Source organism: Bolinopsis microptera, chromosome 7 (assembly GCF_026151205.1).
Source record: "Bolinopsis microptera isolate Bmic1 chromosome 7, MBARI_Bmic_1.0, whole genome shotgun sequence".
Taxonomy (NCBI): Eukaryota; Metazoa; Ctenophora; class Tentaculata; order Lobata; family Bolinopsidae; genus Bolinopsis; species Bolinopsis microptera.
The window spans coordinates 16,283,559-16,309,733 of NC_087078.1; the positions used below are offsets into that span (position 1 = coordinate 16,283,559).

Here is a 26,175-nt window from a genome sequence, read left to right on the forward strand (position 1 = left end):
ATTCAGGCTTTGGCGCGAAGCGCCAAAAAATATTTAGAATTTGGCCCCCCCATGAAGAAAATCATTCCTACACCCCTGATGACAACAATTTAAAAAAGTAAAATATGGCTACAAAGAAAAGAGAAAAAAAATCAAGGATTGTTGCGAGATTCCTGTCCTATGTCGCCCTAAGAACGCAGCAAAGAGTACTAACAAAAATGATCTACAGACTGGCTCTCAAGTAAGTTTAGAAATGTGGTATCTGTACCAAAACTGTGTTTTCTTAAATTTTTGACTTAAGTCACAAACTTTCTTGCCTCTATTATTATATTTGGCTGTATATACAATACAACCCCAATGTGCAAATAGGAAGTTGCATAGCTGTTTTTACATATTACTCGGCTGTATCTTCAGTTGGCACTTGATATTGATGTTATTTGATGCAATAAAAACTTAATTTCAAAGAATACTATTAGCTTCTTCTCTGTGCAACTATGATGGGTTTTTCGTCAAACTGATAATTTTCTTTTTCAGCTCCCCGAAATCCCGCTATCTAAAAATAGATCCTTACCTAAAAATAAACGGACTTGTCATCGAAGCCAGGATGTTGCTACAACATGGAAATAACTTTGAGTATCGGTAAGAAAATAGAGTTTAGATCAATCAAAGATGTATGCTTTTTTTTAAATCTCTGGCTTATAAAGACCCAACCCAAAGTTCTTGTTCCTTGGCAAGTCGTCTCAGTAAAATGAAGATTTTGTTTCTCATAAAATCAAATGTAACTTGGTGCTTAGCGTTTTTTTTTCAGGAAATTTTTCGGCATGAACAAATTAGAGTTCAAAACACTCTCTATGAAACTTACTCCAAAACTCTTGTCTACATCGAAAGAAGAGATGCCTCCAGGGATGTCTCCAGAAGCTAAGTTGGCCTGTACATTGAAGTAAGAATATTTTTAAACTTTTAAAACTCATGATATTTGTTTTATGATTTCTCAGAGGAAGCGTTGAATTACTTTATACATGAGAGATGAACAATCCATCAGTTTCACACATAGAAATTGTGTCAAAATTACACTGGCGTAATCATTTGAAAACCCCTTCCCCTCGGCTGATAACGTAATATATGAACGACTCCTAATGATGTGTTCTGGGCACATTATTTCCCTTTAAGATTTTGTAAAACTCAATAATTTCAGCTACCTCCGAAGCGGTTCAAGTTTCACAGTTCTGGCCATTTGGTGGTCAATTAGCTCGCAACACTTGGATTTTGTTGTTAAACAGGTTTAGTTGTGTTTTTATTGGAATTATGATACGCTTCAAAATTACACTACTAGCTTTCTGTAATAAGGACTAAGGTGTTGTTTTCGTTTAAAGAATGCTTTTCAAATTAAATTTTGCGAGTTTCACTAATCTTGATTTCATGCCAGATATAAGATCTTGCAGGTCTTATGTTAATATACCATGCAATGCACTTTGTTGGATAACTTAGGCCTATATTAACTTTAAAGTTGGTTACCGTGATGGTAAAAGTACCCGTGTAATGATGTTGTTTTAAATAGCCTTTGTAGATTTTGAACGATCTCCTTCTGACACGGTAACCAAATTCTGCCGAAGTTAACATTCACCCTTTAGCTTTATGTCTTGGTAAAACTTCATAAAATATTTGTGTTACAGGTTTGTCAGGCTCTGTGTGATCTTTTGAGTGTAGAGGCTGATTGCCGCCCGAAAAGTCTCGAAGACTGGCTTAAAATAGCTGACGAGTTCGATAGTAGATGGAGGTTGCCCCACTGTCTAGGTATATAATTACAACACTAAAAAATAGTTTTCTTATCGGCTTTTCGCCATATGAACAAAGCGACTTTAGAAGGGGTGATTAAGATGGGAATGCTACTTTAGAAGTTGGTGAATCTGAATAATACTAACTATACTATAGAGTATATTACGAGAATATGAAAGTTTGTGCTGTACAATATTTAATGAAATTATGTACTTGTACTTACTGTGCTTTGTTATTCGACGGTCTTCGGGTCTTACATTCTGATTAAAATATTGACTCATCATTCTAAGCTAATAAAACACACCGTAGGAGCGGTGGACGGGAAGCAAGTGAAAGTAGTGAAGCACCCAAGAAGTGGTTGCCTCCTCCACAATTACAAGGATGAGTCTATCATCCTCCTTGCTGTTGTCGACGCAAAGTACAGGTACGTGAAGTTTCAGATTCTTATTAATAAAGTGAAACCCCTAAATATTGAACAAATGTCCCAATATGTTGGAGGAATGTCTAAAATATTTGGAGTTTAATATCACGTGATCTTTTGACTTACGGGTTATGAATGTGTCTTCGTGTCAGGTTCCCACTCCCTCTCAATCATGTTTTTTTTATGGAATTAGGTTATTTCCTGATATTAAATCCTAGAAGGTTACCCAAAGAGATCCTTCTTTTCTAATCTTTTTGACTGTTCCACAAACTTTATGTGGTTGATTTTGCTGTTGATAATTTCCTCCATTGTGAGAAAAGGTTTGCCAAATATCCTCATTCTGATCAGCTGTATATATTCTGCTTAGGCATTCAAATTCGATACCTTTTTTTAAATCTTTCGAATTTGGGTATTTATTTGACTGATTTGGATCGATGAAACTTTATTTTCGCAGGTTCATACATTTTAATGTGGGGGCGTCTGATTCAAGGAGTGTATGGGCAGAGGACAGACTTGGGTCAGCTCTGAACAAGGGCCACCTTGACAGCTTTATTCCTGCACCAAACTACCTCCCTAGAGACGAGAAGGTCAGATTTCCGTTAATATGATTAATTTTATAGCAAATAACGATACAAATGTATATCATATGTGGAGATAGACGTGGTTCATTTTTTTACACTTAAGATGTAAAAGGATAGGAAAGCTTTTTTAAACTTGTCGTTTGACTTCAGAGATCTTGTGGATTGGTCAACTACTTCTTCGTCGGGGACGACGCTTTCGGGCTTCAGCCCCACATGATGAAGCCATTCAGGGTTAGGAACGGGATGAAGGACAAGGATCTAATGGATAATACCAACTACCGCTTATCCAGGTAATGTATAATATATTATGATATACAATTATCGAGTGAATTGCCGCTTTTACAAAAGTAATTTTGTTGTTTTTCAACTTTTTATTAATTGCTAATAAGATTTATAATCTCATTTCATTGCCATTTTTTTTGCCCTTGTGAAATGAAAATAAACATCTCCACCGTTTAACATTCTACATAATGCAGTGCTGATGTTTGGCAATTAGGTTGTTATAGGTAGCACTTATTAACTTAATACGACTATGGAATATAATTGCTTACCTCTAAACCAAACCTTGTTATTTGCAGTGCGAGAAAGGTGGTCGAGTGTGGTTTTGGGCACTTGGCCCGAAATTTCAGAGTTTTTGATGTTCTCCATACGAGAAAGGAGATGACTTCCTTAGTTGTGAGGACGTGTGTTCACATCCACAACTTCCTTCGGCTCAGCAGAGAGGATGAGGAAAAGGAGATCAGACAGATCATGAAGCCGGCGAAGAGAAATTTTGAGTCGATTTTTCTTCCTCCCCGACCCTTCTCCCGGCCACTCTTGGTGGAGAAGGCTGAAGTTAACCGTTACCGACTTCACCTTTACTTCAACTCTGTTGATATAGTTAAAAGTATGTTAAGTTACAGTTACACTTTACTAGGACCATCAAATATTCAACATCAGGGACAAAAGGAAATCGCGGCATGTACGGAATCGCGATTTTTCCCATTATTTGCGAAAAATTTTATGTATAGTTTAATATACCGCGAAATGTAATTCGCGGTATCGCGATTTTTGGCCAAAATAACCGCGAAATTCTTTTGTCCCTGTTCAACATGGGTGTAAGATAAATTGCGTTCTATGTAAAACTACATTACCTTGGCCTTCATCTACCATATAAAACTGTCAGTCTCGAGCTTCGAGAGCTAGAGATAGAAAACTTTGATTCATGTGTGTGATATAATTCATCAAATAATCTTGTTCATGGCACGATATTAGGGTTCGCTAAATTCTCAAACCTCCATGCTTAAATCGGCAACAATATTTGGGGTTGATAGCATATTACTCCAGCACTTTTTTAGTTTTAATAACACAATAGCATTGCGTACAACCGATTACTCTAACCAGAGCCCTCTCGCTTGCAGACTGCAGTAGCGCGCGACCGCAGTACCCGTAGACACATGGCTATGTGAATACAACTGATAACGGAGAGTGGGGAGGGGGGGGGGGCTTTGGCAAAAATAAGTAAATCAGTTGATTTTTGAACTACCCTTTTATACACGATATATATATAATAGAACGTCCTCGATCCAATAATAATAATATATCACAATGCTGGCAAGCATTACCGTCGCCCTTATATTCACAATACTATTTACCCCCTATACTATTATATCCCCTTTATTGTTTTCCAGGCATTAAAACTCTTTCGAAAGTAGTTCAGCAGGTACATTTAAGTTCAAAACATTCTAATTCAATGTTAAAGATGACAGGAATAAGAAATAGTTATATGGAGGTTTTTAAGAAATTTTCGCAAAATTCGCGCCAGCATGTTATACGAAATTAGGTAAAAAACCCAAAATCGCCATATTCAGGTGCCTTAAAAACCATGTTAAAATTGAGTTAGAGATCTGAAACTTTGCAGGGCGTCTAGACCTTGTCCAAATCGACAGTGAAAAAAAATTCATGTTTCAGGAGTATCGGGAAGTGGGTTTTCTGGAACCCCTGTTTTACAGCAGATTGTCGTGAAGATATATATATATATTTGAGACATTCAGTGAAACAGTAAAACACGAAATTCACATTAAGCTATCGATTGTGTAATCTTTACATGTCTCATTCTGAAAGCAAGTTTATTAAAATAACTGTTCTATGAAGTAAATTAAAAACATGACAAAAATAGATCAATACTGAGATGGGAAATTTGTGAGTAAGTCTCATTCAATCATAAGATATAAACAAAAGATGCAGAGGTGAAAGTAAACATCAAAATGCAAGTGTCTGTGGAAAGATTAATATTAAAGCATATCATATAAAGGTCAATTTTTTATTTCATTAAGAGCACTACGTTTATTAAGTCCTCCAAAATCACTGAGGGTCATAAGCTGGTTTTGCCAAAATGATTCTCTTTCTTTAGCAACCCTACTTCTATCTTCTAAGGTTAAACATTTTATAAAATCTAGCTTTTCAAAAATAATAACCTCTATCTGATCGGATAACTCATTGTCAAACGTTTTTAAGGGCTCTTTAGTAAGATTATGGAACTGGTTATCGTTAAAATGACAAGAAATTTCACAACTCCTAACCGCTTTCCTAATATGTGATTTGTGGTTCTGCCATCTGGTCTTAAAATTGTTAACTGTGCTTCCTACTGAAGCACGTCTGCAGACTTTATCCCTTACTAGATAGCACACCCCTACTGTGTTGCAGTCTAGTTGTCCAATGATGTTAACAGTGTACCCCGAGTGGTAGCTCTGAGCTGTTTTTGATTCACAAATATACATTCTACAGGCTTTACATCTGGAGTTACAATGATAACATCCCCCCTCTTCTATACTAGTAGGCAGAGCCACATTTTCAGTGTTAGAGTTTAAAGCTATAACATTACTATCTTCATGATACTTACGATCTTCTGAAAGTTTACTCGGAACTAAAGTTTCTTTGATAGTTTTATTACCACTATATGAAACAAATACTTTACTAGGCTGGATCACAGACTTTAAAAGGGGGTCTAGGCCAAGGATAAATTTATTCTTGTTAACTATTTTACCAATTGGAGGTAAGTTAGGGTCAAAATCACAAACTAAAGGAAAACATCTTTCACTCTTCTTACTATTAGAGCTTGTAAGGTTTTTTGAAATCAGATCATCCCGTTTAAGTAACTCAACTTTCTCAAAGGATTTATGGATAAGATCTTTATTGTAATTCCTATCTTCTAGATATTCACTAAATTCAATTTTACATTTCAAATACTCTTCTTCCTCTGAACAGTTTTTGAACACTCGATGTGCTACTCCATATGGAATATTCTCTGCTATGTGTGTAGGGTGGCAGGATTGTGGGAGTAAATAGCTATGGGCATCACTAGGTTTGCAGTACGTCCTAGTTTCTAGCTTGCAATTTTTCGAGTAAATAAACAGGTCTAGAAATTCAGTCCCCTCTGTAGAAGGTGTCGACATTGTAAACTTGAGGTTTGGATGGTATTGATTGAGCCAAAGCAGGAACTGGTCTAGCTTCTCCAGTGACTCAGTCCAGGTGATGTATATGTCGTCACGGTATCTGCCATAGAACTCAGGGGTTGTGATTTCTTGGCTCTCCACGATCTTACTGTCCAAGGGGCTGAGAGCTGAGTCTGCATACTGGCAAGCATTATTTGGACCCATCGCAGTTCCACTTGTCTGTACATACATGTTGCCATTGAAAACAGTGATGTTGTTATCCAGGGTTATCTCCAAAGCTTCCATAACGCAGTCTGTGGAGAAAAGTTTAGTACTTCTTTGGTCTAGTAAGGTTCTACAGGCTGGTAGTCCAATCTCCTTTGAAATGCTGGGGAACATGTTTACAATATCAAATGTAACGTGGTAGATGGTCTTCCCAGTCAATCTTCCTGACTCATTGAGTTCTTTCATCTTCATAAGTAGATCATTAGAATCCATGAGGCAGTGGGGCAGGGTTACCTTCTTTAGTTCTTCTGCTGTGAATATTGAGAGGTTCTTGATGTAAGAGTTACATCCAGTGCTGATAAGTCTCCCAGGGTAGTTTTTCTCTGGTTTGTGAGCTTTCAGGTTCATGTAGTTTACTCCAGGTTCATTTTCCTCTTCACTAGGTGTAACCCATTCCATAAAGTTTGGGGTCATGCCAGGGCAGTCAGCATCTGCTGAGTATTTCAGAACCCACTCTTTAATGGTGATGATGGTTGTGTGGATCTGTTGTTGTTGATCCGATACTTGTTTGAAAGTGCTCTGATCTTTTAGAGCAGCTTCTACTCTATTGATGTAGTCTGATTTGTCTAACACAAAGAACCCAGTCCCTTTATCAAATAATCGAATTACAGCATCATCCCAGCTTTTGAGCTCTTGGATTGCTTTTGTAGTCTCCTTGTCTACATTCCTAGGAGCTGGCTTTGGTTTTCTAGGGTGATTAGATATCTGTTTCTTGACATTGCTGATGAACAGTTCTAATGCATGATTACCACTGTTAGAGAAATTCTTCTTCTTTGAGGTTTTTATTCCTAGAACTTTCTCCATTTGCTTTACCTTCTGGTCAAGGGTTTTCTCATGTTCTTCTACATTTTGGGTGGGGATTACAACTCTACTGAGGACGAAACTCATTCTAAGTGAGTTTGCCCAGGAGTTTACATCTTCTACTAGTTTATCTCTGTTCGTTTTAGAAGGAGTAACTGCAAATGATTCTCCAAGGTGGAAGACAAACTTATGAGCATTTGTAACTGTTTTGGACGAGAGATTAATGACAGTTTTGTCTAATGCAGCTTGGCTGACATTGTTTCTGTTAAGTGGTCTTGATTTTATCCCATCCCTCCTGTGTTTATGGACAGATTTTCTTTTTCTAGGTTTAGTGACTTTTGATTTTTTCTCCTTGCGCCTACGAGTTCTCGTTTTGGTTAGAGATATCCTGGGTACTTCTGGTTGTTCTGGTAATGAAGTATAGCTGTTTTTGATGTATACCTCTGTTCCATTCACCTTGTCTCTATTTAACTTAGAATCGTGTGTTTTCTCAGATTCCAGTTTCTGTTGGCGGATCTTGTGTTGGACAGTAGCCATACCTCTCTCAAAATGGTTTGTTGGCACAGCAGTTTTAAACTCATTTTCCAGTTTGTAGTAGTTCTCTCTTAGTCTGTTTGACCAGTTGTGGTAGTAGAGGATTAAGATATCCAAGATTCTGCTAGCTGTGAATATCATCATACTGGCGGTTAACTTCTCTAAAACAGGGTCTCTGACACTACACTGAAATTGACACTGTTCAAAGATACCTTTTGGTATTGTTGATTGTTGCTTGCTTTTCATAAGGTAGAAGTACTGCTGTTGTATACGGATGTTTTTCCTTCCAGCATTAGACAAAGCAGCAATAAACCTATCGGAAGTGTTAGTAGGTCTGTGGTACATATTTTGGGGGAGACTTTGTTGCGATGAGTGTGGAGAGTGTATTAACAAAGTTTACAGACTGGTGCACAAACATGAACGTAGACAAAACACTGATATGACAAGGACAGGATGAACTTCTGGATCACTCTACTGGTAGAAGATCTGGCGGAATCTAAAGAAGTCAGTGTGATTTGACTGTTGCTTTCTGATTGTAGATTCACAGCACGGAAGTCCAGGTAACTGTATTCACTGATGTATATATATTTGAGACATATATATATAATAATTTGACCAAAACCCATAATCATGGGTAGAGTGGACCGCTGCCAGTGTCTCTCTTTCCCAAACAAAAGGAAATGATATTAATTTGATTGACCGTTCTCAAATGCAAAATGATACCGAGAATGAAATCGGTCGCTCGCTTTTCCCATTCATTCACGGCTTTCGAATTGTAATAAGTTTCGATTGATTACATCAATCAGATGCTGTAAAAATCTCTTTGGTTGCGTTCGGGTCGATACCTAGTATTTCGGGGTAAGGGTGGTAGTTACTACTGCTGAAGTTTATTGAATCTTTATTGCCGAGTACAGCTGCCTTTGGGTAGTTTTTCATAGTCTATTACAATTGTAAATGAATGGGAAAAGCGAGCGACCGATTTCATTCTCGGTATCATTTTGCATTTGAGAACGGTCAATCAAATTAATATCATTTCCTTTTGTTTGGGAAAGAGAGACACTGGCAGCGGTCCACTCTACCCATGATTATGGGTTTTGGTCAAATATCATCTATTTTTGATTATAATGTCAGGGTACTTTATAAAGTCGAAATATAAACTGATATCTTCATTAATAAGGAGGAAGTTTCAACGATTTCGAAATTTTTCCTTGAAAAACATTTCCTTGTGTTTAGGTAAGCATATCGGTCGATCACTGACTGAATATGCCACTTAATACTCATTCAAGTTGGCATTAAATTCATACATAATGACATTAAACTGTCGTGGCAAAGCAGAATTTGTTGGAAATCACGAATGAGCAAAATTCTCACCTTTCGCGCGTGCAAACTTTGAGCGGACGTTGCGTGCGCATCCAATATTGAACCGCCGTAAATTTTTGCATGTAATTGTTTTATATATAGTTTGATAAGCATGCAAAGTTTCAAAGTATTTCAAGAAGAATTGTAATCACAACGGCACTCTAAAGTTGACAGAAAATGACGAAAACAGCAATTTTCAGTGATTTTAGCGATTTTCTATCAATTTGGGCGTGTCCCCACGTGTGCAACTTTTCTATTTTCAACTTTAAAACTAGCCTAATGCACAATTTATACCTATAGGAAGCAGAACTGAGCTCCACATCCCAAGGCATGGCCCAACACCAGAGAATACTAAATCGCAAAATTGACGTTTTTATAAAATAATTCTTCAAAAAAGCACAAACTTCAATGACGAATATCTTTATGAAGGAGCAAGCTAGAAAAACTTTCCGGTAGATTTTCAGAATGCTTGAACGATTATCTAAGATGAAAATTTCCTCAGATTTTGAATACAATTACTTTTTAATGGTGTAAAATCATTTTTAAAAGTTATTACTTTGTCAAAAATCAAGTTTTTAAAACGGTTAACTTGATGACGTCATCAAAGGGTGTTCATGACGTCAAATAATTTGTTTGTACAATGTAAACTAAAGTGTAAACAATTATTTTCAAGACCTGTGGTCGGAAATGGCTGTATCTTTTATACTTTTGAATCTATGGACAATTAAATACAGGCTACAATTGGCTGGCAAAGCGTCTATCCCTGAATATGTATATATGTATTTGACCAAAACCCATAATCATGGGTAGAGTGGACCGCTGCCAGTGTCTCTCTTTCCCAAACAAAAGGAAATGATATTAATTTGATTGACCGTTCTCAAATGCAAAATGATACCGAAAATGAAATCGGTCGCTCGCTTTTCCCATTCATTCACGGCTTACGAATTGTAATAAGTTTCGATTGATTAGGTACATCAATCAGATGCTGTAAAAATCTCTTTGGGTTGCGTTCGGGTCGATACCTAGTATTTCGGGGTAAGGGTGGTATTTATTACTTATTGAATTAGCTGAAGTTTATTGAATCTTTATTGCCGAGTACAGCTGCCTTTGGGTAGTTCTTCTTAATCTATTACAATTGTAAATGAATGGGAAAAGCGAGCGACCGATTTCATTTTCGGTATCATTTTGCATTTGAGAACGGTCAATCAAATTAATATCATTTCCTTTTGTTTGGGAAAGAGAGACACTGGCAGCGGTCCACTCTACCCATGATTATGGGTTTTGGTCAAATATCATCTCTTTTTGATTATAAATATAATGTCAGGGTACTTTATAAAGTCGAAATATAAACTGATATCTTCATTAATAAGGAGGAAGTTTCAACAATTTCGAAATTTTTCCTTTAAAAACATTTCCTTGTGTTTAGGTAAGCATATCGGTCGATCACTGACTGAATATGCCACTTAATACTCATTCAAGTTGGCATTAAATTCATTTAAAATGACATTAAACTGTCGTGGCAAAGCAGAATTTGTTGGAAATCACGAATGAGCAAAATTCTCACCTTTCGCACGTGCAAACTTTGAGCGGACGTTGCGTGCGCATCCAATATTGAATCGCCGTAACTTTCTGCATGTAATTGTTTTATATATAGCTTGATAAGCATGCAAAGTTTCAAAGTATTTCAAGAAGAACTGTAATCACAACGGCACTCTAAAGTTGACAGAAAATGACGAAAACAGCAATTTTCAGTGATTTTAGCAATTTTCTATCAATTTGGGCGTGTCCCCACGTGTGCAACTTTTCGATTTTTAACTTTAAAACTAGCCTAATGCACAATTTATACCTATAGGAAGCAGAACTGAGCTCCACAACCCAAGGCATGGCCCAACACCAGAGAATACTAAATCGCAAAATTGACGTTTTTATAAAATAATTCTTCAAAAAAGCACAAACTTCAATGACGAATATCTTTATGAAGGAGCAAGCTAGAAAAACTTTCCGGTAGATTTTCAGAATGCTTGAACAATTATCTAAGGTAATAATTTCCTCAGATTTTGAATACAATTACTTTTTAATGGTGTAAAATCATTTTTAAAAGTTATTACTTTGTCAAAAATCAAGTTTTAAAAACGGTTAACTTGATGACGTCATCAAGGGGTGTTCATGACGTCAAATAATTTGTTTATACAATGTAAACTAAAGTGTAAACAATTATTTTCAAGACCTGTGGTCGGAAATGGCTGTATCTTTTATACTTTTGAATCTATGGACAATTAAATACAGGCTACAATTGACTGGCAAAGCGTCTATCCCTGAATATATATATATATGTATATATATGTATAGATATCACGACAATCTGTCGTAAAACAGGGGTTCTAGAAAACCCACTTCCCGATGTTCCTGAAACCTCAAACTTTTTTTGCAGTCGATTTGGTCAACGTCTAGACGCCTTGAAAAATTTCAGATCTCTAACTCGATTTTAACATGGTTTTTAAGGCACCTGAATATATGGCGATTTTGGGTTTTTTACCGAATTTCGTATAACAGTGCTGGCGAGTATTTTATGCAAATTTCTTAAAAATCTCAACATAACTATTTTTTATTCCTGTCATCTTTGACATCAAATTAGAATGTTTTGAACTAAAAATAAATCTGCTGAACGACTTCCGATGAGTCTTAATGCCTGAAAAACTTCTGCCGGAGGCGGCGGCCTTCGGCCGCCGCCTCCGGCCGGAGTGCACGCTTCGCGTGCACGAAAGAGGCTTGTAACGTGTACCAAAGGGGGTATAATAGTAAAACTAAAGGGGGTATAATAGTAAAGGGGGTACATAGTATACCCACAATAAATGCACCGGTCGTGCTTGCCAGCACTGTGATATATCACGACAATCTGTCATAAAACAGGGGTTCTAGAAAACCCACTTCCCGATGTTCCTGAAACCTCAAACTTTTTTTGCAGTCGATTTGGTCAACGTCTAAACGCCCTGAAAAATTTCAGATCTCTAACTCAATTTTAACATGGTTTTTAAGGCACCTGAATATGGCGATTTTGGGTTTTTTACCGAATTTCGTATAACAGTGCTGGCGAGTATTTTATGCAAATTTCTTAAAAATCTCAACATAACTATTTTTTATTCCTGTCATCTTTGACATCAAATTTCATTTTCGGTATCATTTTGCATTTGAGAACGGTCAATCAAATTAATATCATTTCCTTTTGTTTGGGAAAGAGAGACACTGGCAGCGGTCCACTCTACCCATGATTATGGGTTTTGGTCAAATATCATCTCTTTTTGATTATAAATATAATGTCAGGGTACTTTATTTATAAAGTCGAAATATAAACTGATATCTTCATTAATAAGGAGGAAGTTTCAACAATTTCGAAATTTTTCCTTTAAAAACATTTCCTTGTGTTTAGGTAAGCATATCGGTCGATCACTGACTGAATATGCCACTTAATACTCATTCAAGTTGGCATTAAATTCATTTAAAATGACATTAAACTGTCGTGGCAAAGCAGAATTTGTTGGAAATCACGAATGAGCAAAATTCTCACCTTTCGCACGTGCAAACTTTGAGCGGACGTTTCGTGCGCATCCAATATTGAATCGCCGTAACTTTCTGCATGTAATTGTTTTATATATAGCTTGATAAGCATGCAAAGTTTCAAAGTATTTCAAGAAGAACTGTAATCACAACGGCACTCTAAAGTTGACAGAAAATGACGAAAACAGCAATTTTCAGTGATTTTAGCAATTTTCTATCAATTTGGGCGTGTCCCCACGTGTGCAACTTTTCGATTTTTAACTTTAAAACTAGCCTAATGCACAATTTATACCTATAGGAAGCAGAACTGAGCTCCACAACCCAAGGCATGGCCCAACACCAGAGAATACTAAATCGCAAAATTGACGTTTTTATAAAATAATTCTTCAAAAAAGCACAAACTTCAATGACGAATATCTTTATGAAGGAGCAAGCTAGAAAAACTTTCCGGTAGATTTTCAGAATGCTTGAACAATTATCTAAGGTAATAATTTCCTCAGATTTTGAATACAATTACTTTTTAATGGTGTAAAATCATTTTTAAAAGTTATTACTTTGTCAAAAATCAAGTTTTAAAAACGGTTAACTTGATGACGTCATCAAGGGGTGTTCATGACGTCAAATAATTTGTTTATACAATGTAAACTAAAGTGTAAACAATTATTTTCAAGACCTGTGGTCGGAAATGGCTGTATCTTTTATACTTTTGAATCTATGGACAATTAAATACAGGCTACAATTGACTGGCAAAGCGTCTATCCCTGAATATATATATATATGTATATATATGTATAGATATCACGACAATCTGTCGTAAAACAGGGGTTCTAGAAAACCCACTTCCCGATGTTCCTGAAACCTCAAACTTTTTTTGCAGTCGATTTGGTCAACGTCTAGACGCCTTGAAAAATTTCAGATCTCTAACTCGATTTTAACATGGTTTTTAAGGCACCTGAATATATGGCGATTTTGGGTTTTTTACCGAATTTCGTATAACAGTGCTGGCGAGTATTTTATGCAAATTTCTTAAAAATCTCAACATAACTATTTTTTATTCCTGTCATCTTTGACATCAAATTAGAATGTTTTGAACTAAAAATAAATCTGCTGAACGACTTCCGATGAGTCTTAATGCCTGAAAAACTTCTGCCGGAGGCGGCGGCCTTCGGCCGCCGCCTCCGGCCGGAGTGCACGCTTCGCGTGCACGAAAGAGGCTTGTAACGTGTACCAAAGGGGGTATAATAGTAAAACTAAAGGGGGTATAATAGTAAAGGGGGTACATAGTATACCCACAATAAATGCACCGGTCGTGCTTGCCAGCACTGTGATATATCACGACAATCTGTCATAAAACAGGGGTTCTAGAAAACCCACTTCCCGATGTTCCTGAAACCTCAAACTTTTTTTGCAGTCGATTTGGTCAACGTCTAAACGCCCTGAAAAATTTCAGATCTCTAACTCAATTTTAACATGGTTTTTAAGGCACCTGAATATGGCGATTTTGGGTTTTTTACCGAATTTCGTATAACAGTGCTGGCGAGTATTTTATGCAAATTTCTTAAAAATCTCAACATAACTATTTTTTATTCCTGTCATCTTTGACATCAAATTAGAATGTTTTGAACTAAAATAAATCTGCTGAACGACTTCCGATGAGTCTTAATGTCTGAAAAACTCCCGCCTCCGGACAGAGTGCACGCTTCGCGTGCACGAAAGAGGCTTGTAACGTGTACCAAAGATGGTATAATAGTAAAGGGGGTATAATAGTAAAGGGGGTATAATAGTAAATGGGGTACATAGTATACCCACAATAAATGCAACGGTCGTGCTTGCCAGCACTGTGATAATATGTATAGACGCTTTTTGCAGTCAATTGTAGCCTACATTTAAGTGTCCGTAGATTCAAAAGTATAAAAGATACAGTCATTTCGAACCACAGGTTTTAAAGATAATCGTTTATAATTTAGTTTACTTTATATTGAAAAATAATTTATCATCATCATCATCACTTGATGACGTCATCAATTTAAGTGTTTTTAAAACTTGATTTTTGACAAAATAACAACTTTTCAAATCGATTTTACACCATTAAGGAGTAATTATATTCAAAATCTGAGGACATTTTCACCTTAGATAATTGTTTAAGCATTCTGAAAATCTACCGGAAAAGTTTCCTACCTTACTCCTTCATAAAGATATTTGCTATTGAAGTTAGTGCTTTTTTGAAGAATAATTTTATAAAAATACAAAAGTTGTGAATTAGTATTCTCTGGTGTTGGGCCATCCCTTGGGTTGTGGAGCTCAATTTTGCTTCTTAAAGGTGTAAATTGTGTTATAGGCTAGTTTTAAAGTTAAAAATCGAAAAGTTGCACACGTGGGGACACGCCCAAATTGATTTAAAATAGCTAAAATCACTAAAAATTTTGATTTTCACGATTTTTATCAACTTTGGAGTCCCGTTGTGATCCAAGTTCTTTTTGAAATCTTCTGAAACTTTGCATGCTTATCAAACTATATATTAAATACCACTATGCAAAAATTTACGGTGATTCAATATTGTATGCGCACGCAACGTCCGCTCAAAGTTTGCACGTGCGAAAGGTGAGAATTTTGCTCATTCGTGATTTCGAATATATTCTGCTTTCCACGATATTTAAATGGCATTATATATGAATTTAATGCCAACTTGAATGAGTAAAAAGTGCCATATTCAGTCGGTTATCGACAGATATACCTAACTAAACACAAGGAAACGTTTTCAAAGGCAGAATTTCGAAATCGTCGAAATTACCTCCTTGTTAATGAAGTTTCGACTAGCTGTGTAAATTATCCTGACATTATAATCAAAAAGAGATGATATTTGACCAAAACCCATAATCATGGGTAGAGTGTACCGCTGCCAGTGTCTCTCTTTTCCAAACAAAAGGAAATGATATAAATTTGAGGAACAGTCCGCTAATGCAAATTGATACCGAGAATGAAATCGGTCGCTCGCTTTTTCCATTCGATCACGGCTCACGAATTGTAATAAAGCTTATTGATTTGAAAAAGCGAGCGACCGATTTCATTCTCGGTATCAATTTGCATTAGCGGACTGTTCCTCAAATTTATATCATTTCCTTTTGTTTGGAAAAGAGAGACACTGGCAGCGGTACACTCTACCCATGATTATGGGTTTTGGTCAAATATGTATACATAAAATCTGCTTTTCAGCGTAAGATCTTTACTTATTAGTATATTCAAACTTCAAGAATGCCAAATCTTTTTCCCTACTATAATTGCCGAGGGAAATAATATCGTAGGGAATAAGTAATCGGGTTTGGATATATGAAGTGAAAAAATGGGGATACGTTGAGGACAAAAGTCTGCTCCTTCGCAATAGACCACTCCCCTTTAATTATTTGTTTAGGAAGCGTCGGCCATGCGTTAATTAATTACACCGAAGTTCCTCCTCATTGTAGGGAAAATAGATCGTGCGTGGTTTAACTACGGCCAAATTCTCGTTTTTATGCTCAATATTTCAACAACTTTATTAACTTAATCAACCATCTGAACCGATATTTTGTGCAGGGAAAAAGAAGAGAAGAAGCCGGAAATAAATAACTATAGAAATTTGGTGGTTTCAATTTAGTAAGCCGGCTCCCCTGTTCACTTAATCTCCAGTTTGGGCTGTGGAAAGAAATCAAGACATGTTAACCACATTCCTGACTGCCACAAACAATTTGACTATCGAGGTTGTGATCTTGAAACACATGATTGAAGGAAACTGGACGAACGTTCCATCAGATGGCTACCGTACTCTATAATATAGTGTGGCAAATCCAGAGAACGATGTCATGTTTACAAGTCTTGTCGTCCAGCGTGTAAAGGAATCAGATGTAACACAGCACCGTGCAGTGATAGTCATTGATGATAAGCAGCAAAATTCCGACATGATACCAGTGACATTATCCCCAACTGATATTTTTAAATTATTCAGTTTAACTGTGATAAAAGCCTTTATTCATTTTCAAACAAAAAGGAATATGAAACACTAATACAAAGTTACTGAGTATAAATCAGCCGACCGGTGCTGAAAATTAAATATATAATGCCTACTGATGAGACCAGCAGGCATAATGTCGATCTGAGGGGCTGCCCCTCACCAGGTCGCGGCTCAATTCCCAAACTCCTTAATTGCGTGGCTTTTCTGTTACTTATATATGTAAATATACGTTTCAGCACTGTGTGACGAGGTAGTAGACCCCCGCGCTAATTACGGAGTTGGATTTTCGCGCGACCTGGTGAGGGTTGGGTTACATCTTGGTGACGCAGTAACCCAAAAAACCTTACCGCCTGGCTAGGCTTGATTGACGAATGACGATGTAGACCCTTCAGATCGTGGCAGTATCGAGATAGCCCGACCACTGGTCCGCGGACCACTGTCCGCGGACCACTGTCTGCGGACCACTGTCCGCGGACCACTGTCTACCAGATCATATTACTGTATAATAACAGTATCCCCTGAATCAAGCAGGGTTCACATCATCCCCTGAATCAAGCAGGGTTCACATCATCGCACGCGAATTGGAATTGGAATAGTTGTTGTTGTTGATGATGGCAACTGATAATACTTCACCAAAAACGAACGACTTATATACCACATTTTAATCGTAATCATTTATTTCATTGAGCAATCAATATTATTCGTAACTAATTATATCCGAGAGACCACATTTGAATCGTAATCAATAGTTTGATCCAGTAATTTACTACGCTACAATTAATTATGCTAGTCGTAACTAATTGCATCCAAGATACCATACATAGTATACCATTCATATGATCTGGTAACCAATCAACTATTCACAAACACCTGTTGCTTGATTCAGGGGATACTGTTATTATACAGTAATATGATCTGGTAGACAGTGGTCCGCGGACAGTGGTCCGCAGACCAGTGGTCGGGCTATCTCGATACTGCCCAGATCGTTGCTCTGCGAATTAACAGAGCAACTCGTTACTCGATCCCTCGATGCGATGTAAGAATTCGAATGGTAGTTTGCGCGGCGCGTCGAATTGGCGAAGTCCTCCAACGCCTTTGATACATGTTTCGTATCCAAGATATTATTTTTTCGGCGGAGCGCGCTTCGCGCGCGAAAAGTGGCATGCAACGTATGTCAACAACGCTTAGCAAGTAGCGGACTTGCTAGAAGTCGTATTTTTAACAGCCGATTTGAGCTCGCGCGCAACATTAAGCACCAAGCACGCGCTCGGCACATTTTGCATTGATATGACCTTGATGGATGTTACTCTTATAAATTTCTTCGAAATAGGCGCGCGCTGCTTTCTTTTTTAGGCAAGTGCTACGAAGTAGCGCGCGCCGGGCTAGTCCATTAAGAATGAACAATATTGACCACGCTGCACGTGCAATATAATTCGGCCGATCAGAGGAGAGAAATCCGCAAAGTTAAAATTGAGAGCTTGCTCTATCCAGAGCGCTTGCACTTGCAGTGCAAGTGGCGTGCGCCTGCTTTTTGTGAAACAAGCGTGCCCGCAATACTGGCACGAAAGCACATGGTTATATAAAGTTGCTAGCTTTTGTTTGGCCCGAAAGAAGACTTTTTCTGATAGCTAGTAAAACCTACATTATCCCAAATTGAGCTCCTTGGGAGCTAACTTTCAAACAAGACCAGAGACGAACATTTTGTTGAAAACCGGAGGTCTTTATTTGTTTTCCTTTTAGGACCATATCTTTTAAACATTCACATAAGGAGGGAAAAATGTTGTGCCAACTCATGGCGCTTATTACGTTATAGACTACAGACTATTAATGGTGTTGTACAAAACATGACAAAAACTGAAAATGGGTCAATATGAATTTTCAATTTTCTTTTGGATTGTCACTTACTTTGAAGCCTGCAAACTTGCAATAGATTACTATAGTCGCCTTGAAAACACTGAAAACGAACTAATCTGTGCTGCATTTTACGAACACATCATGTTGGGACTTCCTTGGTATACCAACACCTCAAAGCTTCTCACCAAATACAACTTCACCCCCTCATCTTCCTAAAAATATTTCCACTCAAATACTGGCAAGTGCATAATGCGATAGGACCTTAAAATAAAATTGAACCATACAAACTCGATTTATTTATTTTTCTAAAACTAGCAGTATATAACATTTCTAAATTATCCCTACACACTTGTAAATAATTAGAATTGTGTAACTTAAATTATTTCAGAATTACAACTATTGTGTACTCAATAAAGTAATTATCATTTTTTGTATCATTGTATCCTTGTATCCTTGTATCCTTGTATCCTAGTGAAACAAATTTTTAGTGAAACAAATTTAAAATTTTATCCTTTATTTTACAATCATAACAAAAAGCGGCAAAACCAGTGGCGTAACGAAAGGCCCTGCTGACCCCGCTGTGCAGGGGGGCGCCGTCTTAGGGGGGCGCCAAATCGTCGTTTGAATGTGGGACAATTTCGAAAACTTAACTAAAGTACTAGCAAAACTGCGCGTTTTGCTCTAGATACACACTTTTTTAGAGATTTTACCGGCGTATTCTTTAAAATCACCTAATTTGTTCAATTTTAGGGAGGGGCACCAAAAGGGGAGGGGGTGCCAACAGGGGGGCGCTTTTTTCGGCAGGGGGGCGCCAACAGGCAACGTTACGCCACTGGGCAAAACCTCTTTCTCACATGGGAAAATACAATGACATTTGACACCACGTGGAATAACTTGATCTATCAACTTAGTCCGGAACTGTTAAAGTTTCATGTCAATGCTATTCATGACACTGCGTCAACACCTAGCAACCTAAAGCTTTGGAATAAAGCCGTTTCAGGAAACTGTAAACTCTGCAGCAAACAAGGGACACTCAATCATATCCTGACGTTCTGCAAGGTTGCTCTAAGACAGGGACGTTTCAACTGGCGCCATGATCAGGTCCTACGTGAAATCATGAAGACCGTTTCATCACAGATTGAAGAGTTTAATTCCGACATCGCCAAGGAATCGAAGAGGGCACCGTCGGTCTTTCACAAGGCAGGCAATAAGCGCGAGAAGGTTACCTTAGCTGACCCAACTCATCATAAGACCCAAAGATATTTCTTTTCAGATGCCAACGACTGGAAGATAATATTTGATGAGGATGAGAGACAGAGGAACTTCCCGCAGCACATTGCAGCTACACCACTAAGACCTGATGTAGTGATCTATTCAGATAAAGCAAAGAAGGTTTATCTAATGGAGCTGACTTGTGGAAATGAGCAGAACTTTGCTGATCAAGAGAAGCGAAAGATGAAGAGATATCAGCAGCTGACAGAAGAGATAGAAGCCAACGGATGGGCTTGCAAGCTCCAGACAGTAGAAGTGGGAGCTCGAGGCATTTACAACTATAGCCTCCCAACCTTTATGAACCACCTGAACGTAAACAACAAAGAGAAGAAGAAGGCCTGCATGAAGATCGCTGAGATCAGCCTGAGGGCATCGTATACCATCTATTTGTCCAGAAACAATACCATATGGACAGATGATTGGGAGTTAGTCAAGAGACCAGTAATAGCATAGTAGGAGCGTAGAATGTTTGGGCCCAGAAAAACATGTTTAATACCGCTATGAACCCGTCATAAGCCGGGGACTACTATGAAAGTGATGATGCTGTGTTGTTGAAAGACCTTCGACCAATCAAAGATGTACCTCATCACGCCAAGCAGTTATGCTTGTAGGTGAATATACACTTATAGAGTACAACAACTTTATAACACTCCATAATATTTATAAGCCTCCGTTTTGAAAGTTTTAAATTTTAATATATTCACATTTCTATTTAAAATTCAATTTAATGTATAAATCAATAACTGGCCGCCAAAGCCGCGCATTCTTGAAAACAGAATTAAATTGTTTATGATTATACGACAAATAGAAATAAATTTAAAACAATCCGTGGTTTTTTAAAAATAAATTATAATCTTACCTAAATCCAAAGCCAGCTTTGTAAAATTTACTATTTACTATTAGATTTACATTTATAACCCTGCACGCATCCGTTCTTATGCGGCGCGGCTCAAGCCGCGCATGCACGTATTATTTTATACTTTTTGCTTTCTAATAAATATCGTGTCAATGTGTACGTCTAAATGTTCATGTTTTGTGTAAAACGAATCCAATTGAGCTTAGTGACAAGGATAAGGACCCAAGTGCCTGTACGGCTTTTTCGGACCCCTGTGGACCACTACTCTTGAAATCGCTTTACAACTAGTGAACATTTACAACTGTTATATAATATATAACGTCATTTGACAATTATTATCATTAATCTACAATCTAACTGTCTTGCTGAGGGGGAGGAGTAAACGCTTCACAAACTAAGATACTTACAACATACAAAATTTAAAACCATCAACACGGTTATAGTTAATATCAAGGGCCAATTTGGTATACCTCTATTTCGTTGTAATATCTAGTATATCTTCACATCTTAATACTATAATGAAATACAATAGGATACATGTTTCGAGAAAGAAAGGTTGGTCCGATTATTAACAAAAGTAAACAAAAGTCCATCAGGGACTCCACGGAGTCGAAAAAGGTACACGGCTGCTGTCTGGTGCTGCTAGGCATTTATTGATCAAGATGTTTTATTGTATTGGTTTTTTATGATTCTATTGTTCGTGACTAATCAAGTTCTAAGTGGGGGTATAAAGTGCTGCCTAAGATACTTCGTCATCTCATGTCCAGTATAATGAATATCCTTGTATCCTTGTATCCAGTACCTCAATTTGGTTTCATACCATCATTAATTAATTAACTAATTGGTCTCTGGCCGCAAAAAGTCAAATTTGTGTTCAGAATTTAAATATTCATATTTGTAAATTATGGGCCTGGGACAGAAATTGGAAAATATGAATTTTTGTTTTATCAAGGGAACGTGGGACGTCAGCAAGATTTTTGCCAATTTTACCCCCCCCCCCCCTCCCCTGTCAGTAGTAAAACAAAGTATTTTTAGTAAAACAAAGTATTTTATTTATTAGCAGTGCAATCAATTCATATGATATAATTATAAGAATATAATAGTATGTCACACCTGTTTAACTGTTACATTTGAGTAGTCGTGCCATGGCTTAATCTAACTAGGACCAGTGGTGTCGATTAACATTTAATAGGTAATAATATTACCAGGTATGCTCTTTTTCAAAGAATTCCCTTCCTAGGATTTGTTCATCTATACAACGTGTTCTGGCACATGTTCTAAATTTATCTAGATATGCTTCAAGGTCACCAAATAGTATTCTGATACATTTTTTCTGAGTGATGAAGATAGGTTGAAGCATATTGTTACTCGACCCACCCCATACCGATATTCCAAATCTTAGGTATGACTCAAATAACGTGTGGTACAATTCTTTATAATAATAATAATAAGGACCCCGCTCAGAACACCAGAGCTAGTGAGTAGTGGGTCCGAGGCTGATACTCGTGGTCAGCACCCCCGGGGTCGGTAACGGCAGCAGTCCATTGGATGGCTGCCGGCTAGAGCTACTCACTCCCTGGCATTGCCAGATGTCTTCTTCCTGAGGTTCAGTTATAGCACAAAGTTTAAACTATTAAAAACACTGTTAGTTCCCCCGTTACTAGTCCAAGTAACGGGCTAGAACTTGATCAAACAGCTGGTGAAACACCTGTAGACCACCAGAACCTCAGGCTCTTATGTCCCTTCTCAACATCACTTAATGTTATCATGAGATTTTGTACTTGCTTAATTTTCATGTTTAGGAGGGAAAAAAGAAAAGAAAATTACAAAAAAAGTTAAAAAGAAAAAAAAAAAAGAAAAAAAAAAGCACAAAATGGAAAAACCAAGAAAAATATCTGTAACTGAGAAAGCAGTATTTTAAGATAATATATCCCCTAATTTTTATTCCATATCATAGCAGCACAGACTGCTGGTACTGAAAGAATATCATTCCTTTGGAAATATTACTATCTATAATGTTACTATACTCGAGTAATTATAACATTGTAATCATTTTATATTTCATTGTATTGTTTGTTAATTGTCCCCCGGTTAATTCCCTTTCTTGCCTCTCGTTGGTTAAATTCTTGTATCCTTCTGCTCTAGCTCTTGGTTTGTTGACTAGGTGCAATTGACACCTAGTGGTTTTCTTATCGGGCATGGACTGACCCGCAGAAGTCCCCCAATCTTAAGTTGTGGACTCGTGACAAAAGGATGCGTGGCCATGGGTTAAATGGTTACTAACGGGTCTACTACCCAGGAGGTAGCTACCTGGGGAGCTGGGCGACGCGGGGCAACGCTCAGTGCTCTGTTTTCCCTGCCAACTCTCTAGGGGGTATACTAAGTCCCCCAGTTATGATATGAATTCTCTCTCAAATTCTTCAAACTCTCCTACTCTCCCTACTAATGGGTCAGGGCAGGATCAACAACCTAACATCATCCCTCCAGCTCGACGTGAGAGGAAGGCTCGCACGGAGACTTCCACTCGGCACACGTGGAGCAAGGAGGACAACATACAGCTCATGACGCTGTATTACCAGAGCCAACCATCCCGCTCTGGTTACAGGAGAAGACTCCGATCACTGTGGGATGATGCCGGACTCTTCACTTGTACGGAACAAAGATTGGCAGACCAAGCAAGGTCAATCAGAAATAATAATCTCCTTTCAGACATAGAACTACTGGAGATTCGAGGTACTCTTCCACCTAGCGTAGTGGAAGAGGCTCCAACAACGACAACTCAAGCTTTACCCACAGTCTCCCAAGCAATCAGGACGTTGAGGGATGCAACTATCCCAACTGTCGCCGCCGAAGAACTCACCCCCACCACAACGGTACCTGATTTTGACAAGGAGGCAGGGGTCGACCGAGGGCAGGATTTTCGACCGAGGCCGAGGCCGAGGAAAATACAGTTAGTTAAGACCGAGGCCGAGGACAACCGAGGTTTCTTTTTTTGACCGAGGCCGAGGCCGAGGAGTGCAAATTTTGACCGAGGCCGAGGCCGAGGCCGAGGAATTTTGGCAGAAAAATTGTTGGGAAAAAGGGCATTGTTTATTAGGAAAAGCGCACTGTACCTAATCAGATTGTACTGTGTACTATACTGTGTACACACGTTACAATCATTATGAAGGGGCAAGTTCGCCAAGAGTCAGGAGTGGGCATGCTAATAAGCAGAGCTATCCGAGGTACCGCGACAATTGACCCCCCGACAATTGACCCCCGACAATTGACCCCCCGACAATTGACCCCCCGACAATTGACCCCTATGTAATTACACTGGGGTCAATTGTCGCGAAATCTAGGGTTTAGTACGACAATTGACCCCCCGACAATTGACCCCCATGTAATTACACTGGGGTCAATTGATCGGGTCCTGGGTCAGGGTTAGGGTTAGGGTTAGGGTTAGGGTTAGGGTTAGGGTCCTGGGTCAGGGTTAGGGTTAGGGTTAGGGTTACGGTTAGGGTCCTGGGTCAGGGTCAGGGTTAGGGTCAGGGTCAGGGTCAGGGTCAGGGTCAGGGTCAGGGTCAGGGTCAGGGTCAGGGTCAGGGTCAGGGTCAGGGTCAGGGTCCTGGGTCCTGGGTCTTGGGTCCTGGGTCCTGGGTCAGGGTCAAGGTCAGCCGTGGGTCAATTGTCGGGGGGTAAATTGTCGGGGGTCAATTGTCGGGGGGTCAATTGTCGCCCACCCCTATCCGAACCTTGCTGAGTGTTCAAGGAAATATCTATCTGCGCCGGCGAGCTCAGCAGCACCAGAGAGATTGTTTTCTACAGCAGGGCACATCCTGAAGTTAAATCGCCTCAGCCTTAAGCCAACAAACTTTGAGGGGTGCTTGTTTCTCAAAAAGAACATCGGAACATTTGGGGACGACTTCGGCCCCTGTCCAAATGAATTTGAAGCCCCAAATAAAGAGGACTGTCCCCCTTCTTCTGAGCTGTGCACAGAAGATTATTCTGATTCAGAGTGCTCAGATATTGTCATTTCATCAGACGATGAATCTTAGACTATGATATTTTTAGTTTTGTGTCCTGGTCAATTGGTCGTTTTATTTTCAATTTTACAAATTCGTTTACATTAACCTCACAAACCTTACAAAAATCCTCGGTCAAATCCTCGGTAAAATCGTCAAATTTCGCCGAGGCCGAGGAATTTCGAATCTATTTTTGACCGAGGCCGAGGCGAACCGAGGAATTGTCCTCCTGACCGAGGCCGAGGCCGAGGCCGAGGAAAAATCGCCATTCCTCGGTAAAACCGAGGCCGAGGCCGAGGACTCGGTCGACCCTTGCAAGGAGGCAATCATTGAACGGCTAAAAAGGCTCCTAGAAGACCCTTCAGTGATAGAAACCAAGCCCCTGAGACATGTGAACAGAAAGAAGCTTATGGAGGAAACATCTCTCATCAACTCATGTATAGCAGAGATTCCAACTTCTTCAATCACTGAAACCAACACCCTATTGCTTGCAGGGGCACATTTAGTCAGCGAAAGACTTGGTGAAAAACCTGCAAATAAGAATACAGGGAAACGGAAAACTCCACTATGGAAAAGAAGAATCGAAGATAAGATTACCCAGGTTAGGAAAGACATCTCCTACCTTGAGGAGAAGAAGAAAGGTACTACCCTTAAACAAAAAATACTAGAAGGGCTCAACAGACGTCACCCTCTGTTGAAGAAAAAGGGTATACCATGCATCATTGAGGAGCTCAAGCAACGTCTTCGCGCAAAAGCAGCTAAGATAAAGAGATTTAATAAAAGATGCGAACGATACCACCAGAACAAGTTGTTTGGAAACAACCAGAGGCAGTTCTACAGAAACCTTCAAACAAACCCTGAAGAACAGGATATCTCCCACCCTGAGGCTGACAAGGATTCTTGTCTGAAGTTCTGGAAGAACATATGGGAGCAGCCGGTTGAACACAACAGTGATGCTGAATGGTTACCGGATGTCAGAACAGCACTAGCCTCAGCAGATGAACAGAGACAGTTTGTTATAACTAACACCCTGGTTGCAGATAGAGTGAAGAAAATGACTAATTGGTCCTCTCCTGGTACAGACGGACTGCATGCTTATTGGATAAAGCACTTTAAAGAACTCCACAATAGGATTGCAGATCAACTCATGAATTGCCTAACCAACGCTGATATCCCAGACTGGATGACATTGGGACGCACGTACCTGCTCATCAAGGACCACTCGAAAGGACCCATCCCAGGCAATTTCAGACCGATTACTTGCTTATCAGCTATGTGGAAACTGTTCACTGGTCTAATCTCAGATTCCATTTACCACCATTTAGACCAGCAAAAGCTCCTCCCCCTGAGCAGAAAGGGTGCAAGAAGAAGAGTAGAGGATGTAAAGAACAGTTAATGATAGACAAACTCATCCTGAAGAACTGTAAACGAAGGAAGCGGAACCTGAACATGACGTTTATAGACTACAAGAAGGCGTATGATAGCGTCCCACACTCCTGG

The 26,175-nt window shown here is 38.7% G+C and overlaps 2 protein-coding genes across 2 annotated transcripts in view; both read left to right on the forward strand.

Moving 5' to 3' along the window:
• The first annotated feature begins 102 nt into the window (after positions 1-102).
• LOC134818332 (uncharacterized) lies at positions 103-16,719 on the forward strand. Its single transcript, XM_063827840.1, has 10 exons — positions 103-220; positions 514-618; positions 788-919; positions 1,175-1,259; positions 1,653-1,773; positions 2,065-2,179; positions 2,631-2,763; positions 2,908-3,047; positions 3,336-3,643; positions 16,275-16,719. The coding sequence occupies exons 1-10, from the start codon at positions 105-107 to the stop codon at positions 16,301-16,303; spliced, it is 1,284 nt and encodes a 427-aa protein (XP_063683910.1). The 5' UTR covers positions 103-104; the 3' UTR covers positions 16,304-16,719.
• Positions 13,324-26,175, forward strand: part of LOC134818330 (ATP-binding cassette sub-family E member 1-like) — a 38,370-nt gene continuing 25,518 nt past the window's right edge. Inside the window, exon 1 of the mRNA XM_063827839.1 lies at positions 13,324-13,334. The gene's annotated coding sequence lies outside the window, so the exon portion shown is untranslated. The remainder of the gene's footprint in view (positions 13,335-26,175) is intronic.

What these genes read in the sequence shown, in the direction of transcription:
- LOC134818332 (XM_063827840.1), top strand. Translation starts at nt 105, where the DNA reads ATGGCTACAAAGAAAAGAGAAAAAAAATCAAGGATTGTTGCGAGATTC. An exon ending in AAGTTGGCCTGTACATTGAA is followed by an intron (nt 920 to 1,174) that starts GTAAGAATATTT and finishes CAATAATTTCAG; the next exon opens with CTACCTCCGAAGCGGTTCAA. An exon ending in GTTGTCGACGCAAAGTACAG is followed by an intron (nt 2,180 to 2,630) that starts GTACGTGAAGTT and finishes TTATTTTCGCAG; the next exon opens with GTTCATACATTTTAATGTGG.